This window comes from Haemaphysalis longicornis, unplaced genomic scaffold (genome assembly GCF_048455015.1).
Source record: "Haemaphysalis longicornis isolate Haplotype H1 unplaced genomic scaffold, Haemaphysalis longicornis Haplotype H1 scaffold_12, whole genome shotgun sequence".
Lineage (NCBI taxonomy): Eukaryota > Metazoa > Arthropoda > Arachnida > Ixodida > Ixodidae > Haemaphysalis > Haemaphysalis longicornis.
Window position 1 is genome coordinate 97,183,830 of NW_027526225.1, and position 21,041 is coordinate 97,204,870.

The 21,041-nt window shown below is 47.8% G+C and overlaps 2 protein-coding genes across 4 annotated transcripts in view; both read left to right on the forward strand.

Annotated features, from left to right (window-relative positions):
* Positions 1–5,314, forward strand: part of LOC144163043 (uncharacterized) — a 150,971-nt gene extending 145,657 nt beyond the window's left edge. Inside the window, exon 12 of one of the 2 annotated variants that reach the window (XM_077693828.1) lies at positions 2,807–5,314. In XM_077693828.1, coding sequence (XP_077549954.1) covers positions 2,807–2,971 — 165 coding nt within the window. In that variant the 3' untranslated portion in view covers positions 2,972–5,314. The remainder of the gene's footprint in view (positions 1–2,806) is intronic. The other variant, XM_077693827.1, reaches the window with a different exon arrangement.
* Positions 5,315–14,075: 8,761 nt separating this feature from the next.
* Positions 14,076–21,041, forward strand: part of LOC144163044 (uncharacterized) — a 136,210-nt gene continuing 129,244 nt past the window's right edge. For both annotated transcript variants that reach the window (XM_077693829.1, XM_077693830.1), the window contains exons 1-2: positions 14,076–14,310; positions 19,695–19,739. In XM_077693829.1, the coding sequence (XP_077549955.1) occupies positions 14,229–14,310; positions 19,695–19,739 (127 nt within the window). In that variant the 5' untranslated portion in view covers positions 14,076–14,228. The remainder of the gene's footprint in view (positions 14,311–19,694; positions 19,740–21,041) is intronic.

The following is a 21,041-nucleotide window of genomic DNA, read 5'->3' on the forward strand; positions in this document are numbered from 1 at the left end:
TTGATTGATTGATTGATTGATTGATTGATTGATTGATTGATTGATTGATTGATTGATTGATTGATTGATTGATTGCAGGGTTTAACGCGCCGACACAACGCAGGCGATGAGGCGCGCCGTAGTGGAGGGCTCCGGATTAATTTTGACCACCTGGGGATGTTTAACGTGCGCCGAAATCTCGGACACTCGGGCGCTTTTGCTTTTCTCCTCCATCAGAAAACCGGCCGCCGCGGTCGGGAATCGAAACCGCGTACTCGTGCTCAGCAGCACAACGCCTTATCCACTGAGCCACCACGGCGGGTGAAAGCGATGATCGACTTTTCGGCCATTACTTCTGTTCGTGTTTTTATCTTACGCGTACCGCACGACTTGCCCAGGTTGACGAAAAACCCCAGGTTCGTGAATTAGGAGGCATGTGTTCCTCGGGGGTACTAGAGTGCGTTATTTTTCGGTGTGTGAACTGGGCTTTAAAAAATAAGAAATAAACTGCGGGGTCGTCGCGTCGTAAGCGAGGAAATGTTTTCATTGTGCGCCAGTCCCAAAGGAAGCCAGAAATCAATGGAACGAAAGATGCACGCAAGACGCGACCGTCGTCCAAAGCAGGGACGTAACCTCGCTGATGGGCCCGTCGCCATTCGCAGGCCTTTACTATACGTACTGGTAGTCGCAAGCTGTGCTTATAGCCGCACTGCACGGAATAAGCCTGGACGCAGTGTACGGCGAACGCTGGTGTGTGTCGTTGTAAGAAGTAAAATGAACGTGTCAGTAGTGGTTCGGGACGTTGAATTCACTGTTGCGTAGCGCTCTGTTGGGGGGCCGCCTTGCTGTGGCGCTGAGGACTCACTTCCGGCGCGGCACTTCCCTTGTGGCGGCTATCTACAGCGTGGGCTCTCGGAGAGCGGCAGCACACCGGGGCGTGATTGCTGGCTTCGTTTCACGTGGCCGGGAGAAGCGGCCAGCGGTTGACTCATCTTCGTTCGCCCTGCCGCCTTCTCGCCGTCTGCGTCGTGCCCGACGGAAGAAGTTTAGTCACAGTAGCAGAGGGAGAACTTGCGCAAAGTAGTGCATTAGGATTTTCCTGTCATTACATGTGGCAGAAGAAAGAATGGAAGAAGCAGGGCGGAAACGGTGGTATATGGGGTGGTAGTAGAAGTAGTAGTAGTTTGTAGTAGTAGTAGTAGTAGTAGTAGCAGTAGTAGAAGTAGTAGTAGTAGAAGCAGCAATAGTAATAGTAGTAGCAATAGTAGCAGTAGTGACAGCAGTAGTAGTAGTAGTAGTAGTAGCAGTAGTAGAAGTAGTAGTAGTAGAAGCAGCAATAGTAATAGTAGTAGCAGTAATAGTAGCAGTAGTGACAGCAGTAGTAGTAGTAGTAGTAGTAGTAGAAGCAGCAATAGTAATAGTAGTAGCAGTAATAGTAGCAGTAGTGACAGCAGTAGTAGTAGTAGTAGTAGTAGTAGTAGTAGTAGTAGTAGTAGTAGTAGTAGCAGCATCAATGGTAGTAGTAGTGCTAGTAGCACTAATGACTGTAGCAGTTGTGACTGCGGCAGTTGTAGCAGTAGTAGTAGTAGTAGTAGTAGTAGTAGTCATATAGTTTCATACAATAATAACTAGAGGGGAAACTGGCGCTAGTGTCAACGCGAACTCCGAGACGGCGCCTACACTTTGACGGGAAGGATGGGTAGTTCTTGAACCGGATTGCGTAGGATCGAAACGGGCCTAAGGCTGCGCAAATTGTGTTTTTTGTCAACGAAACTCTTATTTCGCGGTTGGCCGTTTACAAATTACATGGCAAACAAGAAAGTTAGGGACCAATAACAGGTTTCGCGTGAAATAAAGCGACGCGTTTAAATAGAAAGCTGAAGCGGAGTTACAGTGTAGCGGAGTCGCGGAGGTTTACGGGGCACGTTTGCCAGTTGCCGCCAACCACAGCGGGATGCGGACTTCTCCAAAAACTGTTTGTAAAAGTTTCGACTCATTTAGTTTTTGGTATTAAGATAAGCTTTCTGCTCCTAAAAAAGAAACCAATCACTTTTTGGAGAAGTTATTCTAGCCTGAACTCCTAATTCGCAGACAACTTCGCCGCACACAGCGCCGTCATTTGTGTTTTCGTGCTCGATGTGCCGGCAATGAATTGATAACCCACCCAATCCTCAATCCTGGTTATAAAACATTCCACTCAGGGCGGCGTCAGTGCGCGCGGCATGGAGTTCAAGGAGAAACGTATTTTTGATCGCTTCTTCCAACACCCGGCGTAGGCAAATGCGTTCATGTAAATCCAAAACGAGAACGAAACTACCTACAATCCATAGTAACTTCCAACAGCCATCGAGCGCCAATACGAATCCAGAGCTACCCATCACACCCATTGATGAGGACATTCGCAGCGCCAGATTCCTCTCTAGTTGTTAATGTATGAAACTCTATTGTATCAGTAGCAGCATCAGAAGCAGCAGCAGCAGCAGTAGTAGTAGTAGTAGTAGTAGCACAAATGACAGGAGTAGTTGGGACAGTAGTAGTAGTAGTAGTAGTAGTAGTAGCATGCTAATCAATGGATTTAAACGTAGAGCGTCTAGCACACAGATTTGGGTTTCTGCAGTTCCAAAAAGTGAACCTAAATGTGCATGTGTAGTTTGCGCCGTGAACGCGGTGGCCAATGTACACGGCACAGCTTTAGTCTATACATCAAAGGCCAGCGCAGCTGTTCCCCGTTCGTTGGTCTCGCGCATGCGCTGAAGCGTCTGTGTGTTTCTTAGGAGAATGTTTGAGCTTCTGATAGAGGCTGGGTCACGTGGTTTTTCTCTCGCAGGAGGAGTTCATTCCGGAGCCGATGGAGCCGCTGGACTGGCGCCCGCCTCGACGATGCTTCAGCCCATGCGCCGATCGCCTGCGTCCGGCGTTCATCAACGAAACCGCCGGGCCATCCGCCGACGTCGCCAGAGTGTGGCGCTTCACGCCGCATAACATGTTCTGAATCAGCGTCTCTGCAGCCATCCGACATCGCTCTCCAGTGCGCTTATAAAGCGTACCGAGTGCGTTCACGGAAGACGTCTTTACGTCGTGGATTGCAAGAACTGGCCGTTCGGACGACGTTCAGTGGTTTTAAAATGAGCGGTACTAAGCCGTACCAGCGGGGATGCGTAGTAGGAGCGGTGCGCTTAAGGAGGAGACACATGTGCGGAGAACAACGCGTTTCCGCACGCGCGGTTTTTCATTTCCAAAACCGCTCCCGCAGCCTTCATGTAAAGCGGGGGACGCATGAGCGGAGAGGGACGCGTATCCACACCCGTATTCGCACTCTGGAAACCTGTCCAGTGGCGTCCAGGAGCACGCATGAACTCTACAGGACCGGTTTGGGAGAGGGAAAAAACACGCGCGGGAACGCTTCACTCTCCGCACATGCGTCCCCCGCTTTAAGCGGGAGACACATAAGCGGGAAAGCACGCGTCTCCGCACGCGTCTCCACCCCGAGAACCGGTTTGGCTGCTGATTTACCCGCCGCACTCCCGCTCCCGCGCGCATCCAATCTGCTATATATTTTGACCTGCCCGCGTCGGAAGCCGGATTGCTCGCACGGACATGTGTCCTCCGCTTAAAGCGGGGGACACATGTCCGGCGAGCGGCGCGTTCCCGCGCGCGTTTCCCCCCTCCCAAACCTGTCCGGTCGCATTCATGCGGGCTCCTGGCCGCCGCCGGACCAGTTACCAGGGTGCGAATACGCGTGCAGATATGCGTCCCTCTCAGCTCATGTGTCCCCTGCTTCAGAGCCGGATGAATTCGCTCGGCGAGCGAATTCGGCATCGGCGTCCAACACAGCCCGACAGGGCCTCTCCGACAGGGCCCGACAGGCCGAGTCGGACCATGTCGGGCTCAGTCGGACTAAGAAAGTAGGCTTTACTGACAGCTGCTGGACCGTTTTCCGGAGAGTACAAACGTGTGCGGAGACGCTTCGTTCTCCGCACATGTGTTCCGACCTTTTGTCGGTGTTACGGCCTTTTTTCGGTGTTACGTTTGATACAAGAAGGAGCAGTTTTCCGCAACACGGCTGGGGGGGTCTTCCTGTGCTGGACGCTCTTAGTTTGGACTGCTCGGGGGATCGCAAACACGGTGCATTCTGCCCGGCTGTGCAGAAGTGGCGACTATGGAGGACGGTCGACGCGCGATGTCGTTACATCGCTATCTTTTTCGTTTCTTTTATTTATTGAGGCCCTTTAAGTACTCATCCCACATCGGAATGTGCTACAGTTTTAAATATAAATTTAGCGTGATGCGAGAAGTGTGAGTGAAATCTTCGTGGCGCGCTGTGTTTGTTGCTATAGCATTCTTTATTTTCGTTCGTTGCTGATGGATTAAACAAAGCTGTATCTACTATAATAGCATTACCTTTTAGAGGTAACGTTTATGTTTGGACTGTCCGGGTGGCTCGCTGAAAGGTTTGCACGCCAGCAGCTAATTTTTTTTTTTCATTGTGCGCGTATGTACACTATAGTCTACAGTCTTTGTCGAAATTTGTAGACCACGCCAAAAGATTGTGGGCTACAAAGTGTCGCAAACGAAATCTTAACGTTGGAGGTTGATTTATTTTTTGATGACACTAGGAAAGGAGGGGGTTTTCGCCAGTTTTCGGGCATAAAATATACCATTCCCACTCGAAAGGCGACTTGTATTTAAAATTCTTGGCGGCCTATAAAATTCTCTCACATGGCCCAGAATATTTTGACAGAGACTGTACATGCGTGTGCATGCGTTTATTATAGTGCACGCTTTCACCACCTATGATACTTGTTCTTTTAAGCAGACTGTTGTTCTAACATTTGTGTAACTCATAAAGGATGAGGTCGGTCATGTAACCTACGGTTGTCATTTGAGATGAATACACTCTGCGACAAAAAACACCTCGAAGTTGTCTTGCTCTAGGTGTCTCACTAACGGCGTTTAAGCTCGTGGGCTAAAGGCTGTCTGACACGGATGTAATTTACAATAACCCTTTAGAAAACTGTGCACTTCATTCCTTTTATGCCTAAAACTATCGTTGCAGAACTCATTGAACGCACACTCGAAGCAGCGCAAACATTAAAAAGCTACTGTGCAGATATTGAGAATCTAGATATCATTACCGTTTCAAATGAAGCGTGCGCTCTTCCGCAACAGCAGGGCTGTAGCAGTCAACGTGTATAGCGCAGATTAGTGTGGTTCAAACAGCTGTGGGGTAGCCTATGGCACTCACAGAAGAAGTTATGACAACGTAGTTACTGGTTGCAAATAAACCTTGTTAAGCCCTGGAGACGGCGGTTTTTGTTTGTATACCTTTGCAGTTGACCCTTTTTTTATTTTTAAAGGGGCCATGAAGACACAGCCTACGTATGGCTTTTAAAAAAGACTGCTTTCTTCCGACAACAACGAAGGGATTGCCATCGCAGGCTTGCAGCTAATTATCAAGATACTAGCCCTTTGGCGCCCAGTGTTGCTCAGGAGCAGCAACTCGAACAATATTTTTTTTCTCGTACCTTGTGGTTTTTACGATATTTAACGCCAGCTATCGGCAGACAAAGGATCCCGAACCTTCGAAAATTAAAGAAGAGAGGGCTGCACGTACTTCCGTCTGCTAAAAAAATATTGTTTACGCGTGTCAACTCGCATCGAGCCCGGGCGGCTCAACGGGCTAGTGACAGGTAACCGAAATTGCGCAATTTCGTTGTTCTTACAAATGCTAGCCATGCAAACTTTACGTTAGTGTCTTCACTTGAACCATAAACCATGGTGACCAACGTAGCTCTTTTGTTCAAGTGATGTATGGGAAGCCAGTGGCCAGTGTTAATGAACCGAATTTTTTTCTGACTTATATTTGTGATGTCGGAAGTTCTTTGAGATCACGAAAAACTTCTCACACGCTTAAGCAAATTAATATGAAGGTTTGGGCATCAAAGGGTTAGGAAAAACACATCAACCGGTGGCGGCTGCAGTTATTCGCCTGCGATTTTTTTGTGACGTCACGGAATCTTGTTTGTGCAAATGGCGGCCGCCGGCCATTAAGCCACCGCCCATAAACATGACTTAGGGATTGTAGTAGGCGTCTAGCTCCGTCTGATCGTATCACTTCATTGCTTCTAACGTGAAAATAAAGCATGGATAACAGCGTTCTTGGTGCTGGCCTCCGTTGCGTGATACCTGCCCATAACACGTCACTCTAGCTAAAAAACAAAAGTCTGAAGATTTCTTGAGCTTTTTTGTTAAAAAAAACGTCTTCCGTGGCTGGAATGATGCAGAGAGTTACTAGAAGCTGATTATTTTAAATTGAATTAATTTTTTGCTGAATGGCTCTGATCTGTGCTAGCTGGTACAGAATCTTCGATTGGAGCTGAGCACGAGGACACGGGTTCGATTCCAGGCCGTGCTGGCTGCTTTTCTGATGGAGGTGACCAGAAAAGCGGCCGTCTGTAGGAGATTTGGGCGCACGTTAAAGATCCCCAGGTGGTCAAAATTATTCCGAGCCCCCCACTACGGCGCGCCGGATCACCTGTGTTGCGTCGGCGCGTTGAAACCTACCATTAAATCAATTATTCAATCTTCGATGAGAATCGACTTGAAAGTGCACGAAAGGAAGAGGAAAAAACACGACACACCGCTGATTAACTGAATTTTTACTAAAGGAATCAGATATATAGACATGCAAAATTATTCCGGCAAGTCATTGATATGATTCGCGAGGATTAATACGCAGAAAATCTTTTTCAAAGCTTGACAAGGTCACAGACGGCACGCTGACGCAGTCATCTCCAACTTCGTCTATCGCCAAAGCGTCTACTGAATCTCGTCCGATCTTGCTTTTCTTCCTTACAATAATCGCGATTTCGTGCGTGTAAGTTTCACAGTGGCAGTCTTTCGGGCATGCGGCGATTTCATGCATGTGGCCATTTGGTGGCGATTTCGTCACATGCCATTTCACAGTGACGATTTTGTGTACGTAGGCTTCACACTGGAAGTCTTTCGTGCGTGTAGTGATTTTGTAGCGATTTCGCCACATGCGATTTCACAGCGGCGATTTCGTGAATGTAGGTTTCACAGTGAGAGTAGCAAAAAAATATTGCAAGAGATACGCCGGGTGCAGCGAAAGTGGGGTATATAAAATTTACCTGAGGTGCGCGTCCGTTTTCATTGGACAAACCGGCCGTTGCCTGAACGACTGGACCGAGAGCATGCTGCACTGCTCCAATCAATCCCTTCCGGGGACCTTGGTAAGCACGTTAGAGACGTCCACTGTGAAGCCTACATGCACGAAATCACCACTGTGGAATCCCATGTGGTGAAACCATCACAAAATCGCCACATGCACGAAATCACTCCACGCACGAAAGACTGGCACTGTGAATGAAGCCTTACATGCACGAAATCACTCCATGCACTAAAGACTGGCAATGGAAGCCTACATGCATGAAATCACCCCTGTGAAATCGCATGGGGCGAAATCGTCACAAAATCGCTACATGCACGAAATCACTCCACGCACGAAAGACTGGCACTGTGAATGAAGCCTTACATGCACGAAATCACTCCATGCACTAAAGACTGGCAATGGAAGCCTACATGGATTAAATCACCACTGTGAAATCGCATGAGGCGAAATCGCCACAAAATCACTACATGCACGAAATCACTTTATGCACGAAAGACTGGAACTGTGAAAGGTACTTGCACGAAATCTCCACTGTGAAATCGCACCTGCTGAAATCGCTACGAGATGGCCACATGCACGAAAGACTGTCACGGTAAACCTACATGCACACAATCATCACTGTGAAATCGCATGTGGCGAAATCGCAACGAAATGGCCACATGCACGAAATCACTACATGCATGAAAGACTGCCACTGTGAAACTTACATGCACGAAATCGCGATTTCCGGAGGGAACAAACGCAAGATCGGACGCGGATTAGTTGAAGTTTTGACGGCAGACGAAACTGGAGATGACTGCGTCAGTGTGCTGTCTGCGGTCTTGTCAAGCTTTGAGCAAGAGTTTCTGCGCAGAGAAGTCTTCGCTAATCATATTTATGACCTGCCGGAAAAAATTTGCAGGTGTTTATATCTGTGTTGCCTTCAGTAAAAATTCAGTCGTTAGCCACCGGTTTGTCGTGTTTCTCCCTCTTATTTATTATTCGTGCACATTCAGGCCGATTCCCATCGAAGATGAACAAAGTTGGGTTTCGTCTTCGTGGACCCTTTAAAGGAGCCATGAAGAGAAAATACAACTTTGTTTAATTTGAAAGACCTAGGATTCAGTATCTCACTCAGCTCCATTACAGCCACAGAAGATGTTGTTAACGAAAAAAAAACAAGAAGTATTTAAAAACTTTCAAAATTGGCGCCACAGTGACGTGTTATGAGCAAGAATGACGTCATACGGGCCAACAATAAAACATAATTTTCAGTGCGTTAACTGCACGTTAGCATTCAAGTGATGCGGTCAAATGGAACTAGAGGCCCCATTACAGACATCCAGTCATGTGTCGCCGCGACAGGTCAGTTAGGCGGCCGCCAATCGCACAAACAAGGTTCCGTGACGCCATAGAAAAGTTGCGGGAAATTGGCTAGGGTGTCGCGACTGCTCCACACGTTTTCTTCAATATCTTCGTTATTTGTTCGAAGATTGCGATGATATTGGTATCATTGTTATCGGGACTAAGCAGTCTTTCTAATAAACCCAACTTGTATTTTGTCTTCATGGCTCCTTTAATACAGCCGCGTCGCCGCGTGTGCGTCTCCTTGTCACCGTAAGCAGCCGAGCGCATATTTGAAAAACAAACTGCTTTTGTCAACCGTGAGGTTCAACTGTGAGGTTTTGTCAATTGTGAGAGGGGCCAGGCCCCTCTGCTTGTCAAGCGGAAACCGTAACCATTCTGTCGTGGGTATTAGCCGGCAAGAAGTTGTAACTCTGCCTTTTGTATTCAGGCTTGGCGGCCTCTTTTCAAAACCAGGACACGCACCAAGGCAGACGGGCTGTCAGTCCCTCGACGATTCTTGGGCCGTGGGACATTCAGAGCATGTGGAGCAGAGCTGTATGACCGCTCTTATGTAAACACTGTGGCTGCGCACGTGGCGACTGTTCTCTCCCGCGCCAGCAGCAACAGCACCGGAACCGTTATTTCTACAATGACAACATTATGAGCTTTCGTAGGAAGTCGAGTCCAGCTGCACTATACTGCTTGTATTTATCGATTTGGTGCTACTGTAATCTTGTTGGCAGGTTTTCGTTCCTTTTGTTATTTTTTTTTTTTGGGGGGGGGGGGGAGAGGTGCTGATCCATAGTTCGTTGCTATACACGTTTTCGCTGGAGAAAAGCTGCTAAAGATGCCTAATCGTTTATGTGTGAGTGGCAATATATAATGTTTGACCTGTTTTAATAGCATAGCTGTTTAAGCTCTTGGCTGCGCCGTCCATAAACAGAAAAAGTACCAAGAAAATACCGAGCTCTCAGGAGCGTGCGTCTCGTGAGGAGCGCCGCGGTGTCATCCAGGCTTGCGCGTGGGCCTGCGCCACGTGAGAGGCTCGCAAAAAATAGCAAGCGCATGTGCTAGTCAGCGTTTGAGCAAACAGCGTCGCCGACAAAACGACTGCCGTCCGCTCCTGACGTCACCCGCTCCGCGTTGCTAAAGACGGCCACCTGCGCTCATAAAACTTGGCAGACACCGCGGCGGCAGCGGCAGACCTCTCCGACTCTGCGCCGCGCACATGGGGGTTGGGGCGACCAAAGAAGATCCGGACGTCAGAAGAAGACGTGGCTTATCAGAAAGCGCAATGCGCTGACGGGCGAGAATGCAATCGCTTTGAAAGAGAAGTGGTAGTGAAGGTCTTCAACTGCGAGGGAGTTCTCGACGAATACTTTGCGGTAGCGGACGATGAAGTATACGAATACTGAAGAGGGCCCTTTACAAATAAAGCACTTATATACCTTACTTTGCGTTTTATATGGTCTTCTGCTGACGCGCGCCATGTTATATACACAGGGTAAATGGTTCTCAGTGACCTTTATGGCGCTCGTAGAGTTTAGCTGAGGGAGACGAACACAGCTCTTCTGTCAGATCCGGCTTGCATCGTTGTGCAAGCTGGCTTCGATTTTTTCCTTTCTGATTGTATGAACTCCCGCTGACGACACACTTATATACTGACACTCCAAGGGATTCCCTGTGTGTCTAGTTCATGCACTTACTAACGATCCGGAGAGTTACAATGTGGCTAATACTTGCTGTCGTTGCGTCACACGTAGTGGGCTTCATGTCTCGTTTTACTCTAAAAAAAGGTAACTCGTCCAGGGCGACCTGTACGCTCGTTCACCCCAGAAATGAACACGCCATTCCCCCACTGCCACCCAAAGCTTCGTAAAGAACCTAAACCCACTCACTTCACTTAGGTTAGAAAAATAAATTTAATGAAATGGTGAGCTGGAGGGCCCCAGGTGGCTTCCAGCATTTACTCCCGGGACAGTTACCGTGGTCTCGGCGCGAAGAGTCCGCACCGTTGGCGTCATCGCCGACCCTCTGCCGCTCTCCTGCTGGTCAGTACTTTTTGTTACTTTATTTCCTTTTGAAATTTTTTTTTTTTCACCCAGGGCAGCTGATAAGGATTGAGTGCCTCCCCGGAGGCCACTTTGAAGTCCGGCGCCGGGAGACAGCGGAGTTGCATTAGCCGACCAAACTTTTCGAAACGGTTGCCGCCCGGGGGACGACGCTCGGTGGGCGTCAGCCAATTACGGTGCACGGTTGACTTCGCTGGCCGGCGGTAGCTTTTAGCGGCGCCGGCCCGACGACGACGACGCGTGTCTACAGGGTGCAGTGGCTTCGCGCCCTTCTGGAACAATCATTGAAATTGTCGGCTGGCTCGAAAACAGGAAGGAGATGTACCAACAGGATGAGACGGCGACGGCGGTGCGGGAAGCATTCAGGGAAGCCGATTGTCGCCGCTGCTGGAGCAAGTGTCGCAAGAGTCTGTTTTAGTACAACCGGGGTTTTAGAGTTCTGCGCGCGTCGCGCCTTGTTTCATTGCGTTTTCTCCATAACGATAGCGATGCATGTCAGGAGCTGCCCTATTGTTCTTCGCCCTCTTTAACGCTGACATTTCTCTTTCGTACAGCGATCTTATGTTAATAGTGGCGCTTCCTTTGGTAAAAGAAAAGGCGTAGGAAGTGACTTGTTTTATACGCGCCGGAGTCGCTTTTTTCGTGTTCCTCTTGTCGATGGCACGTGCCGTTGTAGGGGATTGGCCAATGGAGGTTAGAGTATTGTGCATAAGCTTGGCGGTGAGGCAGACGGTTGCGAGGGGATCCTTTTATGTATATCTTTTCCATACCCTTAAGCACAGTTCCAGCTGATTTTTTGAGGTTGCAGTTGACTGCTTTTTGTGTCAGACGGTGCGTTTAGCTTGTACGTATTCGCGAATGTGGGGAGTTGGTAATCAAAATGTTTATTTTTGCTGTTAGAGTTTGAAGCGTTTTATCAACGTTCTTGTAGCAATTGGTTTTGTGAAAAGATATTAGGCAAGAGTGACTGGACGTCTAAGCTATTATAATGAGATGTAAGATCTGAACTGTGAAGTAGATTAAATATATACTCAAAGCGATAAGATCCTGGGGAACCCTGTCATGACTCATGACTATACTGGTCTGTCTAGCTTCTGACAGGTTCACGAACTCTTAGGGAAGCTTTTAAGGATTTACTTTTGCAACTGGAAGCAAGCATCGAGGATACACAATTTCCTACGGTAGCTTCAAAAGGCAATTAAAAAAATGTCGGTTAGGTAAAGCAGAAGGCAAGAGCGCACAAATAACATCTCTATACGCGCCCACAAACAGGATTCTGAACGCTCTCTGTCGTTACCCTGAGCTCACATACGGACATCTCGATTGGCCTGTTGCCTTTTTTGCTCACGTGACGAAGGAAGCAATAGATGAAGGGGCAGGTGCGGTCCGGTACGCAGCAGACATCATATGGCATCCGAGTTTAGGTGATCACATCTGGTATTTCTCGTACATCTGATTGGCCAAGTAGTCACCCCGGATCCCAACCATGAGGCAGAGATAATCAGAAAGATAAGAATGGGGTGGAGTGCATTCGGCAGGTATTATCAGATAATGAATGGCAACCTACCATTGTCCCTGAAGAAGAAAGTGTATGACAGCTGCATCTTACCGGTGCTCACCTACGGGGCAGAAACTTGGAGGCTCACTAAGAGGGTTCAGCTTAAATTGAGGATGACTCGGCGAGCAATGGAACGGAAGAGGATAGGCGCAACGTTAAGGGACAAGAAGAGAGCGGAGTGGGTCAAGGAACAAACGCGTGTTAAAGACATATTAGTAGAAAATAATAAGAAGAAATGGGCGTGGGCAGGGCATGTAATGCGAAGGCAAGATAACCGTTGGTCATTAAGGGTAACACAGTGGATCCCTAGAGAAGGCAAGTGTGGCAGGGGGCGGCGGAAGGTTAGGTGGGCAGATGAGATCAAGAAGTTTGCGGCGATAAATTGGTCGCATTCAGCACAGGGCCGGGATAATTGGAGAGGCCTTTGCCCTGCAGTGGGCGAAGATAGGATGATGATGATGATATGGTATTTGACGCACTCCTCCTCTCCCCCACCCCCACGCTGTAACTGGGAGGTGTCTGCTCACCTCGCTGTCCCCGGTGTTCTGCATTAATCCGGCAGTAGCCCACGAATTAACACATTGGGGCTAAAGGCGTAAGTGGTGTGCTGTAATTCAATACAAATCTAGCTTTTAGTTGCCGAAGCACGTGATTACTCGATTTTAATCGAAATGAGTTCTACCTGAGGTTGTCGCTTGATTTACGATGTGTTACTATGCTCGTTGAACGCAAGTTCTTAGGAACAGGTCCTTCGAGGTGTAATTCAGGCTCCATACGTGAATTGATACGCGGGACAGTCATGTGGGGTGCGCGTAAAATGGACTGCGCATCGATAAAGTAGGGGTAAGAATGGTTCGAATACTGCCCGCAAAAATTAAAAACGCAAATGAGCGCGCAAACATCAAGTCCAAAGTAGGGAAGATAAAGGGTCAGTTTTTTTTGCTTGAAATGATGTTTCCAATGTTATAGAAATGTGTGAATATATTTCTCGACGGGACAGAATGGGGATAGCGCCGAAATTCGGGCTGCGAATTGGTGCTTGTAAAAGGCAGGCGCTTGGGATTGATGAACACACCGTAACAATTAAAAAAAAATGCATCACATGTCTCTGGAGTACGAAAGATTTATCGACGCTTTGTCCGGGCTACGTAACAGCGCCGTCACGGCTGCTGTAGTCTTCTAAACCCGCTGCCCATGCATTCCAGAATAATGGCACACTTTGCATACATACCCGCCGCGGTGGCTCAGTGGACAAGGCGTTGTGCTGCTGAGCCCAAGGACGCGGGTTCGATTACCGGCCGCGGCTGCCGCATGTCTGATGGAGTCTAAAAGCGAAAACGCCCGTGTGTTCGAGATTTGGGCGCACGTTAAAGATCCCCAGGTGGTCAAAATTAATCCTGAGCCCTCCACCACGGTGCGCCACATCGCCTGCGTAGCTTCGGTGCGTAAAACATCATAATCCACCAACCACTTTGCCTACATGGCGACTAGGCGCGCTCAAAGTGAAAGCCGCTGCCTTCTGTCTAACGGCAAACGTGTACAAACCATTGTCAGCCCAGTAGGCGACATCGCAACCCGGAGCCTACTCCCGGGTTTATCTCACTCGCTTTTAGTATCCGTCAGATCCGCAGTATACAAGAGTCCCACGATTTCGCAGCGCAGCCAAATCCGATCTCGTGCGGGGGCAGGCATCTTGCGGCTAGCGCGGGCGCGTTCGTCGCCGTACTAACGCCCGATGCCAGAATAACAAGGGGAATTTCCAGGGTCGTCGCCAGCCCGGGGGCACGAGTCCGGCCGGGCCAATTACGGCCCGAGTATACGCAGAGGGGAAAGCATTCAGAACTGGCCGGGAGCCGATACGCTGGTTCCGGTGCCGTATCCGGTCTGCGCTGAGATAGGCACCGATGACTTCCGGTCTCAACTGCTGCCGCTTGGGCCTCCGCTGCTGGTGACCCGGACATGCGGAGTAAGCTCCATCCACAGCGTAGTTTGTGCGCGGGAAATCGAGGAGGGCCTCCCTCGTCTCTGAACCGAGAAATCGAACAGGTCAGCGCCGCGTGGGGCCTTTTCGGCTGCGCGGGAGCACGAAGACGTCGCCGGTATGCTTCGGTCTTCCTGCTGCATTGTTTGCCTCCTGCTGCTGCTGCAAGCTCTGGCCCTGCTTCGAGCTCAGCGTCTGACCGGTGAGTATACACTTAGGAGTGTCGTTTCCTTTTCCTTTTGGCCGGCCTATCGTTTGGAGGGAATAGTTCTAGGAGCATACATTCCTAGCAAAAGTGCTAGTTAAGAGGTAGCAAGGGGTTGTATTTAGTGGCTGCTTACGAACTTTACTGCCGCTAGAACGGCGCGTTGGCCCTGCCACTAAGTAGTGAACTTAAATGTTATCGTTAGTAGTCTAGACCGTGCACTTAGTAACTGCTGCTTGCTTGATAGTAACATTCACGCTTATAACAAAATTTCTATGAAATAATGAACATAATAACTACACACTTTTACCACTCCAAATCACGATTAAAACTTTTTTGCAAATCCACATGCTGAATCGTATATGCTCATATTAAAACGCATAATTCTAAAATTATTGCTAAAATATTTGATTTCTGAGACAAGTCCAGTGACTCTATCAAAGGACTTTCCGCTGCTGGCTATAAAAGCGAGAGCAGACGTACTTTTAAGCTAAGTTATACTCACTCTCCTCATACATCCAATTGGTATTCTTGCTCAATTTATTTTTGTCTAAGCGTAATATGTGCGTGTTGACTGCGTCCTTGTCGTGCTGCGCGCTCAGCGGATCCACATTGTCACGCGTAGCTTTTTTACTATGCTATGCCTGGCCGGTTAATAAACGAGCAAAGTACATAGTAGATACTGTGACATGTAACTGGTTAGTGTTCTGTTAGCAAGTGCCACGACCTTTTTCTTAAGAGTGCACTGTCTATAGACATTAGCCGAAAGGGCGTTGGTCGGCAAGGCTTAGCGTTTACTGGAAGTGTTCACGGCGGTGATGGCGCAGCACAATTCGGTCGTACGTGTGGGTACGAAATAGTTTTGTCAAACTACTGAGTAGGCATACCGAATTTTCTTAAAAAACGGCTAGGCTGTGTTATTGTTATCTACAGTCGTCAACACACTTGTCTGTAACACCGGCCTACGAACTTTTGGTCTTTTACAGCCGTGGTGTAAAGAAATTTCCTGTGAATTTCTGTACTACTCTGACGCTTAGGTCAATAGATTCTGTACGCAACGTTTCTTTGAAAGAGTTTGTTAAACGTCCTTGGCTAATTCAGCCGCTGATTGGGCCGCTGTTTACACAAGGGTGTTATGCACAATGCGTAGTAAATTTTTGTGTTCCCGCAATGTGCGGCATGGCGAGGTTTTGCGTGTCGGATTGCTGCTTTCTCGTTTCCCCGTTCCCTATGCAAAGTATTGGTCTCTGTTTGGACAAATGAACATAAGATTAGAATCTTCTAGTTCTAGAAGTTTCCATTCATGGCGGATGCGTTCGGAACGTTCTGCGCGAATTTTCACATTTTCGACAGGAAATCTGCCATGTAAGCGCTAAATCTTTCGCACTGCTGTTTTATGAAGTTCTAGAGCACGTTTTTGCCGAGATTACTGGTTTGTTGGGGTTTTCTGGTTCGTGGCACGGAGCTATGTTTTTACAGCGATAGCTGTCGATACGTTATTATGTGCAATACCTTCATAACAGATTCTTTTTCTGAATTTGTGTCCACCATCGTGTGTACAGTCGCAAAGAGTGTTAACAACATCAAAGGACGAGGTGCCAGCGTATGCGCAGAGTGGCAGCTTGGGTTAGGTTGCGCGCATGCGCAGAAAGTCAGCATCGGGAGCACCGATTATCAGCCGCCGAAGATGCGCTGGTGGCTATCGTGATCTGCCGCTCCGTGCATAGGCTGGCACCCGCTTCTTCGTTATTGTTAACTCTTGTGACGACTGTACATTGCCGTGTGGTTACACCCGGTTTTACAGCGCATGCGCTGCCAAGCGTCTGAAAACGGTTTTGTCACTTCTGAGATTTCGCGGATTGAGCCCAGGCCGTTCTGCTTCGCAGACTCGACCAATAGCAAGTTATAATGACTCGACGCTGTGCCTTTGTCAAATTGGAAGCGTGCGGAAGCGGTTTGAACGAAGGCCCGCTCAGCGTGGTGTCGTTAGATCAAGAAACACTAATGCAACCGCGTTCTGAGCGTGAAATCAATGAGAGAAAAGCATCCCCTCGCAAAAACATCTCATCCTGGTAGAGTGAAATATGTAGGTCAGCAAAATGCCAGGAAAACTGCTATGCACGCATGCGCAAAGACACCACACTGATGTTTGCTTCCGTGAACAATATTGCCCGCTTGGATTGCGTTTGTACTGAATTGACCAATGTTAATTCTCGTCTTTTTGACATTCCTCACGCTGTTTACGCTGTTTTCTTTAGTTTTCCTGAAATCACAAATAGAAATGTTGGGCCCTTAAGGGTTACCCTATTTTTTTCTGATTACATTTGTGAAAACATGCTAAGTTCACTTTACTAGTTGATGCAGGCCAAATGCGGTGTCACAGTAAGGTTTGATATATTCAATAAATTCCAGTCATTTTTCTGTTTTTTTTTAGCATCGACGTGTGAATGTTATGTATGAAATGTCCTAAGGAACGATTATGTTAATATTTGACTACAGTAGTAATGGCGACTCGGTGGGAAAGCTGAAAGTTATTCTCTGATGTACAAAATCAGTTTGATGTACTGTCTTTTTAAAATATTGTTGCAGTTAGACTCATAACTGAGGCCGGGTTCAAACTGTTGCCGCAACTGTCGTGATAACTTTAAAGAATGACGTCAATATCACGTCTCAGCCAACCGAACAGCGTGACAAACCATTTTTTTTTCGTCCATAGATCACGATATGTCTTTTGCGTGCGTAGTCTGAACGTAGCGTAATGCTAGTTAGAGATACTGTTGTACTGCTTTAGGGCAGCTAGAAACACCGGCACATTTTGAAATGCGGAATTGTAAGGAGTTTACCTGGGCACATGACAAACATTTCTGTGCATAGTAACAGAAGGTTTCAAGTGTAATATATATACAGACCTATTTATACCCGGATTGAAAGTACGATCCTCTGGCTAGAACGCTGCTCAGTAAACACACAAATCAGCTTGCAAACTGTTTAAAGCAGTGACTTTGGCCTAGCTTGAAATACTGCTGACACCACCCTTACTCCGCAGAGGTCTTGGTTTTGAAAGAACCGGTGTTCACTCTCATGAACTTTCGGGCTTACTGAGAAGGTTTCTGCATTCCGATTGCAACTTCCGTGGGCAAGCTTATTTCCAGCGTTCTAAGTGCATTTCCCGGGTGGCGAGTGTTTCCCGTGTTCAAGTGTATTTCCGGAGTTCCAAGTGCATTTCCTTTGCAACGCGATTCTGATGGTGCTAATGCGTCCGACAACAGTCTCCTTGTACGTGCTGTAGTACGGGAACCCTAACACACCTAGTACTGAACCATTTTAACATTTTCCGTTCAGCCCTGACTTTTTGTTATTTCTAGCAGAACAGCCTTTTCTTTGTTTTACTTAATATTTGAACACACTAAGGTTACAAACAATAAATGGAGCTTGTGGGGCTAGTAATTAGCGATTTACAGACATGAAGTCTAGTTAGGGCATTAGGTATTTGTAATTTTAAATTTCAGCAGGCAATGTTTTTGCTTGCCTTCCTAAATTTTGGAAAGCACTGACCACACACAAACAAATAAAGTTGGTAGTGCAAGTATTTTTAGATACTGCAGCCATGACGTCAGACTAGGACTTTGGTCCTTTGGGTCGCCCCAACGTCGCCCTGGTCTTCACTGCAATGCCTTTCTCTTGCCAGCGTCAGCTGTATAAAAAAAAAGAACTATGGTAATATCTATCGAAAGAGGGCATCCTTGAAGAACTATTTCAAAGAATACTAGCCGTTTCTTTTTTTTCTCTCATATTGCTAGAAACATAGTGGGTAATGTCCTTAATTTAGGACACCAGGGCCGATATGGCTAAGGAATAAAAGGTTAATAATTGCCAACACTATACAACTTGTGGAGTTATGTTTGCTGCAGACAATTTATTTTGAATTCGGAAGCGGGCAGAATGGCAAACGCCCATTATTTTTTCGACGTGTGCTTTTGGCCGAAACGAAAACGAGGGCGGCATTGGAACGAATAGCGGACCAATGCGCAGTGCTGTTCGTACCAGTGCTGTCGTTGTTTCCTTGTAAGTTGACGCGGACGTCACAAGTTTGATGAAAAAGTAACTAACAGCAACGGACGTACTTCTAAAGATATACACCCCTCTTAGAATTTTTAGTGCCAAACACTTTAGGGTCTCGCCTTGTCGTCGTAGCTCGCTCGCTGGACCCAAGTAGAGCCACACGGCGTTCCGCCGTAGCGGCTGTCGTCGCGGCGTAACCCAGAGGCTTGGAAAGCCATGCGGCTTATATAGTCGTAAGCGTTCAAAACTCGCGAACCACTGGCGCTTGTCATACGTTTTCACGTTGTTTAGCGCACAAAAACTGTAGGTACATCTGCCGCAAAATATACGTAGTTAACCGGTAGCGCCCGCGTTCATTTAGTTAGGAACGCTGGTTGGGTTAGTGTTTGAGATAGTAACCGAAAAAAAGGGACAGTGCAACGCCGGCATACTCCCGCTGGTGCAGTTTCAGGCAGGAAGTGCGAGAGCTCCGAGAAGGCGGGAAATTTGAATTGCATTGGGTGGTAGCAGTGAGCGGATAACACCGCTACAGCCCATTATGGCGACTCACTGCTCTGCACTTCCGATAGCTTTGACATTGAGTGGAACGGCTTTAAACTTTTTAGCACATTCGTGAGAATCGCAATGTCGTACGACATAGTCATCCGGAACATTTCCTTCCGAAGGTACCACTGGCAAGACTACTGAAAACCACGGGGAAATAAATTTCATATTCGTGATGAATGGCTTTCGAAAATTGACGTTTACATGGCTAGAACTGTTCCTTTGTTATTTTCCGCGTTTTGTAAGATGTGATCATACCATTTTTTTTCGCGCGGCGTGAAAAAGTGGTGCATCTCGATTGCTTTCGTTTTTTAACCACGAAAGTGCTTTATTCCCGGATGCACAAAGATTTCGCTCACGTCATATCCGTCACGGAAGTGACGCCAGTACAACGATGCAAGCGGCCTGTAAAGGGTGCACCCCTGCACACAGGGTGTTCTTGCGGGGTAGCAACCTTTAGTATTACAGAGTACGTTATACTTAGGGAGGGTTGTTGGTTTCCGTATTTTATATTTTAATACGAACGTATTTTATGCCGCGATACCCGAAGATTTCACAGGCGTCATATCCGTCACGGAAATGACGCCAGTACATCTTTGCCGAAGCGACCCACCAGCAGGACGTCACTTGCCAAGCACACACACAAAACAGCCGCCGACCCGCAAATCATGCTCAGCGGCAGATTTCGCTGCAGATTTCACTTTCGTGTTTTACTGATTCCCATGACAGAGCAATCAACCACAGTTTTTTTATTTTTGTCTTCTCTACTCAAACAGATCTTCATGATGTTCGTCTCCACCTGCCACGGCCAATCGTACAACGTGAGTTCTTTTAGTGATTTCCCCTTGAATAGCAACGTCATCTTTGACACTAGCAGCGTTTACATGAATGCGACAAGTGGCGCATCGCATCGCATCGTATCAACTTTTTAGCGTATCGCATCCATGTAAACGGGGCTAATGCGCTAAGCGAGCGCGTTGCATTAATGCGCCAGACAAGGGTGGATTGAGACGCGTAAGTCGACTTTCGAAGTGCATGCAAACGCGAGTGCATCGCATTACGAATTATGTCGACAACAACAGCAGGGCCTGCAAACGCAGCTTCGCATTTCAAAACATCTTAATCGTGTGTGAGACGCCAAACAATGCTAGTCGAGGGTAAAAAATGCCAACCAGCAACGCCAAGCACCGCAAGCGACAAAAAATTAGCAGTGGCTTAGGTCGGCTATGCCAGGATATACGTAGCATGAGCTAAGGTTCAGCTGGTTATTCTTAGGTTTCCTGGTTGTCTAGCTTACTGCTGCTAAAACGATTTCCAATCCAGTCCAGTCCAATCCAATCCAAGTTGGTCCAGTCCAGTCGAATCCAGTCACTGCTCTTCGCGCATGCGCAGCACGGCCCTCCAGAAGCCACGCGAAACGGCTATCAAGCGGCTCCGGCGCAGCGTCAGACTTGGCTATTGCGCAACCGAGGCGCACAGCTGGGCACGCGCCGGCGCCAGTGCTTCTGCCGGGGCTATGACGTCACTCCTCTGGAATGCGCAGACCGGCGAATGTGCAGACCCAATTTTCTTAACACCCGTATTCCAATTCCAGTAGAATCCAATTTAATCCAATCCAAGCCGAGCCAATTCAATCCAATCCTATCCAATGCTCCTCGCGCTTGCACAGCACAGCCCTTCAAGGTCCATGCGAAACTGCTCAACCACGGCTAGTGCAGCTTACGCTACAAAAACGCTGCTTTTCCTTCGTTGTGCGACACCGTAAGGCGCCACCATCGCACCAGGGGCAACGCGCTACATGTAAACGGTAGCGCATCGCATTTCTCGTGAATCGTGATACGCTACGAATTCTGTCGCATTCATGTAAACGCGGCTACAGGCTGAAACCTGATTTATCAAAGTGTTAGTGGTGTTTCAACGACTCGCTTGTTCATTTCTGTCAACGGAAAGAATAGATATTTTTTGGGGGGTTTCAGCCAGCGCCTCTCACCGCATGGAGCTCTTCACATTTTGGTTTCTTGCTGTTATATTGGAAAAGTTGTAGTAGTAGTAGTAGAAAACTTTATTATAAAGTCAGGCTCTCTATCTCTCAGAGGGTGGTGCCCTTAGTCCAGGGCCCCATT